Here is a 6,000-nt window from a genome sequence, read left to right as displayed (position 1 = left end):
GTTTGATAGCTGCTGGGTCCCGCCCACCGTCCCGCCCACCCCCGACATCAACGCTGAATTTCTGACAGCTGGTCTGTCTCTGCATTTAGTTACATGTGTCAGTTTCACACACTCAGCGGCTCTGTCAAGCACCGCTCTGCCAGTGGAGTGTGGGGAATAAGGATACGCTCCGGCGTGTTCACACAAGCCCACGTGCAGAGCCCGCCAGGAAGTCGGCGCTGCGCTAATTACAGGCAGTGAGACATTTTCCGATCTCTGCAGCCACGCATCGGGACAATGTCTCACTGCCTGTGATTAGCACATCGCAGTGCTGACTTTCTGGTGGGCTTTCACGTGGCCTGTGCGTACACGCCGGAGCTCATCCTTAGTGGAGAGGGGAGGAGGAACACTTGTGGGTCGACGGGGCACGGTGCGATTAAATTGGCCGAATTTGCATAATGATCAGCCGATGCCGATTTCTCAAAGGCTAATATATCGGCCGATATATTGGTCGACCTCTACTCTGCATTGTGGGTGCTTTCCAGACCTGTATGTACTGAGAAAAGGTAGTTGCTGAGCGCTTTCTGGGTCCAAAGCCATGACAATACTTTAGTGTGACTCTGTCTGTAAAGAGTTGCTTGTGAGTAGGCTATGAAAAATCCTATTTCTCCATAGCCAAGAGGAGACTTTTTATTCCTCCTCAGCCTTCCATTTCCAATCTGGTAACCAGTCCAAAATTTTCAAAATGAGAGGGCGCCCCCACTTACAAAACTGAAAGGCAATGTCTATTAGCCTTGACCACTTAGAAAACCTGCACCTTGAATGCGGGAGGGGATTCCCAGGGACTGCAAGCTAGAGTTTTGCTCCCAGTCCCTATTCTGGTTCAATGCTTCCAACCTGCCTTTGCCACCACACAGATTAGTGAATCTTCTCTTTATATCCCTGATGGCATCATTGTCCTGTTGCCCATGGGGATCAGTTCAGGGGGTTCTATTCCAACCTGTTCAGTTTCCAAACTTTCTTTTTTTTTTGCCACCAACCTTCTTGTCCCTAGCTTAGTGCCTCAAGAGTCCTGTTCTGGTGTCAAGTCCTTTCTTATGATCTGGAAGATCTTCACAGCAGATGTTAGCAAGTTGAGCTAGAGTAATTAGTGCAAGATTCTTGGACCTCAGAGGAATCTCCTGATCAATATTCTGGAACTTCAAGCATTTGTTTGGACTACCCGACTTTAGGTCATCTGATCCAGATTAAGTTAGACAACTGTACAGCAGTGGCCTTAGAGAGGAACCAGAAATCCAATTGTGGCAAGAGAGGTAGCGCAGATCTGGTCCTGGTCAGTACTTCACGTTCCAGCACCGTCTGCTGTTTTACATTCCAGAAATGTACTTCCATAGCTGGCAGCACTTGCAGAAATGGTCCTATACTTGCAGGGAACAAAGAAGAATTACGCCCATGGGACTTAAATGAGGTGAGCACGGAAAGGCCAATGAGCGTATACAAAGTAAACACGGTTTATAAATTTATTAAAATTGTATAAAACTCATCGTATATGAAATGCATGAACAGAGGTGCCAAACCACTTGGCAGTGATAAAACACATTATTGCCAAGCAGCCACATATATATTTAGAATTGTACAATAATGACGCGTTTCGCGAGTCGCTGCTCGCTTCTTCAGAAGTAGCTGTAAGGGCAATGTATCTACAGAATAAAAATGTCAGTGCGAAAGGTATAACCTAAAAGTAAATACCATACAGCAAACATGGGGGACCTTACACACAAAGAGATCCCATACTCGCATATGGATCAAGCCAACGTCTCAAAAGCCATTAATTCTAGTCCGGGAGCTGAAGGGAAGGAACCACTAAAGACCCACCGGGGGACAGATGGAGGGCAAGCATAACATGGGACCCAAAGAGTGTGACCTTTTTTGATGTCCCTCAATGTCCAACATGATTTGCAGCTACAACAAAAGTGTTATATCTAAGTAGTCAAATATGTACTAGGAAGACCAACCAAATGTGTAGTATATATGTAAAGGGTCTATAGAGTGTATGACCCAGTCAGGTAATATTATAGACCTATCTGGTAATGAGGTAGATACCCATGAAGCCAACCATATATGTAGGTGTATGTAGTAAATAATGAAAAAAGTCAACATGGTATACAAGTAAATCAAGTATAAGTGTGGGCATGGAGACAGATGGGGGGAGTAAGGTGCAAAGCAATATTGATGAGGACAACAATACATTTACACCTGTGCAACAGAGTTCACATGTCACTGTTTGTCTGGTTTTGTTCTTTTTTTTTAATTTTTCATCAGTTTCCCTTTCATTGTTGTCCCCATTGATATTGCTTTGCACCTCACTCCCCATCTGTCTCCATGCCCACACTTCTACTTGATTTGCTTGTATACTGTGTTGACATTTTTCATTATTTACTACATACACCTACATATACACCTCAATACATATATTGAGTCCAATTATATGGTCCAATATGATTTATAGAGAGCACAGTGGTTTCGTGGTTAGCACTTCTAAGTTACTCAGTTCAAATCCTGGTCAAAGCACTACACTATATGCTTGAAGTTTGTGTCCTCTGCTGCTCTGCTTTGCTCCCACACTCCAAATACATTCTCATAGGTTCCTTGGATCCTGTCTAATCTGGCTGTAATGTGTGAGCCGGGGATTTTTGTTTGTAAGCTTCTTTACACCTGGCTACCTTTTTAGTGTGCTCTGCCAAACGGAAGTGAATGGAGTCATCTCCCTTTTTTTTTTAATTTTATTTTAATCTATTTTTATTTTTTATTTTTTTTTTATCAAACTTGGAGGTAGGTGGGTGTCAACAGACACAAGTCCACCTGCCTGTCCATAGGGATAATCTGGACCTTCTGGTCCGGTCTGCCTAAAAAAACTGACCTGATCGGAGCACCCATTCTAAAAGGAGCCTAATATTTATTCTTTCCAGGCAGACTCTTATAATTTGCATGAGATTTGATTGCAATATCTGTGCAAAATAAAAACAAATAGATAACAGAATTGTTTGTTTCAAGTCTGCCTTATAGAAGGAAAAATCTTTTAAACACACAATGTTCCTTTTTTGAATGGGATAAAGCATTTTTAGTAATAAATAAAGCATCGGTAGCAGTTAAACATCAAGAAAGAAAATGGGTGTCATAAGGTGAAGGATTTTTGGAACAGGATATTTGAAATATATCAGAAAGTATCAAGTATTGAAATACAACCAGACGTAAAAGGTCTCAATATTATCTATAATACCAGGGTCAATATAATCAATAAAAATGGATAGCCTTCACCATATAACAGCTGCCAAAACAGTAATAGCCCGAAGATGGCGAAAAATAAAAAGTCCTACAGTAGTGGAGTGGTTTTGTGAATTGAACGAAATACAATGTATAGAAGAACAGATTAGTAGAGAAAAGAGCACAAACAATCAAATGTCCTGTGAAAAGGATAAGGGAATAGAAAAGGAAGATAGATGAATATAATAAAAATTGGGGCCTTTTGTTAGGGATACAGGACAATATGTATAGCTATAGTAGTAAAGTATGTGAATGTATACGTATTTGTATAAATTGTTTATAAAACTAATTAAAATGGATTGAAACAATGTTCCTTTTTTATTGAATACGTGGCCACATATAGACTGTTTGTTTGTTTTTAGTTTTGACCTACAAATTTTTTTTTATCACCCCTAAGGCCCCTTTCACACGGTCGGACCGTTAAGGTCCGCCTGTCAGTTTTGACGGCGGACCTGAATGGACGCTCCATGCTAGACTATAGAGCGACATATGTGAGCGGGGACACGTCCGCTGACATTCAACCCGGTCAGATCCGCTAAAAGCAGACAGATGCCCCTACGTTCGCATCCGTCGCTATCGGATCAGGTGAGATCTGATGAAAACGGACATGCTGTCCGTTTTCGTCCGATCTCCATAGGCAGCAGCGGCGCTGGACAAGCCCCTCCCCGCTCACTGAGTAGAGAGGGACCTGTCATCCGCCGGCTCAGCGGAGATCAACGGAGAGATCTCCCGCTGAGCTGGCGGGCTGCGAGGCAGCGGATCTGCTGCCTTGGGAATGATGCCTAATTTGTGTGGATGGTGATAGTGGATACAAAAGCCAAAAGAGCTAAGATGCAACTTTTATGTAAGTATATTTTGAAAGATGGGATATTTATAGCTACATTTTGTTTGTGCAACTAAAACTTTTTACATCAGTTAGATTTGCATACTACTTTATTAAATGTTTTTGCTTTCAACCTACCACCTTCACTTCTGCTGCCATGGTTGCAGTTCTAAGCAGAAGGTTGTTTAGGGATACTAATGTTAGCTTTGCAGAGGTGCTGGCAGGTTGCCATGGTAGCTGAAGGAAAGGGTATCAGGATATTGTAACATTTCTTTTGAAAGACTGGTTTCATTGCCTGGGAAAATGCTTTAATCTCCTTTGTAACACTGAAGGAGTCAGATTTTTGTTGTGTTCAATACTGGGCATTTTTTAAATAGAAATGTTTGTAATATTTTGCCTTTTTATTTTTCAGGAATCTTTTTCCTTGTGGGGACTCCATGGTTTGCATTATAGACGATCGAGAAGATGTGTGGAAATTTGCACCTAATTTAATTACAGTTAAAAAGTATGTCTACTTTCAAGGCACAGGGGACATCAATGCCCCTCCTGGTTCCAGGGAGGCACAGATAAAGAACAGAAGTTAGTAACTGACTCTTATTTTGTATAAAGTACTTTTGTGAACCAGTGTATAGTTTATGCTGGGTGTTTTCTTTGATATTTTTTTGGGCAAGGTGCTAGCCTGTAAAGTTATTAAACCAAAAAGCTCTTTTTTTTTATTGCAGCTTACCAATTTTTAGATGTGATGGCTGCATTAGTTTTCTTTTTTTTTAGGGCTTTCTATTTTCATCTGAGGATCCAGCCAGTAAGTAATTTTTTTTGAAAGAGCAAGCTATCTTCCAAATGTATCAGTTTGCAAGGATCAGCTTCTATTCATGTAAAACCATTATACCAAAAGGGGTAAAAACAGCTTGCTGTAAAGTGTGAGCTGGAGTTTGGATTACATTTTTTTATTTATTTAAAATCTGCTAATATATCTAGCACCTTCGGCACATCTGCGCATAAGTGTCTTTTATTGCGCATGACACAATGAAGGAAGTCCTGGACCTCTTTTCCATCTGCCCATGCTCAGGATTATTGAAAATGGCAGTTAAGGGGGCATAGCCACAATCAAGGGGACTGAAGTTCCCCCTTAAGTCTCTGTTTGCCCCATTTTATAGATGATGCTTTGATCCTATAACACTGCAAGAAGATATCCTATACTTTAATCAAATAAAACACAAATACTAACCCACGTATTTTTCAAACCACACTGATTACAAAATAAATTGCAAATCAATTTTATATCCATTAATTCCCACTCAGCATATTTAATAATGGAGAAACAAATAAAATGTGTGAGGTATTTTTCACTAATTCTCAATTTAATGATAATTGCCACAGATGTAGTAATCTTGCTATGGTTTCATGTCTTGATTCACGTGAATTCACTATAGCAGCTTATTTTCATTTATTCTTTTTAGGTAGACAGTGCAGTAACGCGTAGGCCTGTGGGCAGTTCTGTTTACTATGTTGTTACCCACACTTCAGTGTATTGTTTGGGTATGTCTCATGGTCTATTAATTCATGTCTTGCACTGTACGATTAGATTAGTAGGATTCTTGACTTGTCTGTAAATTCTTTATCTTGGAGTACAGTCCAGGAGAAGGACCCTTTCTTTTTGTTTTAATCACCCCTATTACTTGCTAAAAAAAAAAAAACAACTTAAATCTCACGACGTGGGCCGGGTTATGAGTATGCTCTTCAGGCAGCCCCAGCAAATCCTGTACTGCACTCCAAGGAATTTACAGGCAAGTAAAATCAAGTAGAGTCAGGCACCCAGTGCTGAAAGCCAACCATCATAATTCAATGAGTCTGTATCATGAAAAATGCAATTG

The 6,000-nt window shown here is 40.7% G+C and overlaps 1 protein-coding gene across 1 annotated transcript in view; it reads left to right on the top strand.

Moving 5' to 3' along the window:
* CTDP1 (CTD phosphatase subunit 1) overlaps nt 1-6,000 on the top strand; it is a 202,139-nt gene that overhangs the window by 99,955 nt on the left and 96,184 nt on the right. Inside the window, exon 6 of the mRNA XM_073632797.1 lies at nt 4,532-4,705. Coding sequence (XP_073488898.1) covers nt 4,532-4,705 — 174 coding nt within the window. The remainder of the gene's footprint in view (nt 1-4,531; nt 4,706-6,000) is intronic.

The sequence above is a fragment of the Aquarana catesbeiana genome, linkage group LG05 (assembly GCF_042186555.1).
Source record: "Aquarana catesbeiana isolate 2022-GZ linkage group LG05, ASM4218655v1, whole genome shotgun sequence".
In the NCBI taxonomy this organism is placed as follows: Eukaryota; Metazoa; Chordata; class Amphibia; order Anura; family Ranidae; genus Aquarana; species Aquarana catesbeiana.
The sequence above is the reverse complement of the archived record's forward strand: the minus strand, read 5'-3'. Positions and strand labels throughout refer to the sequence as shown.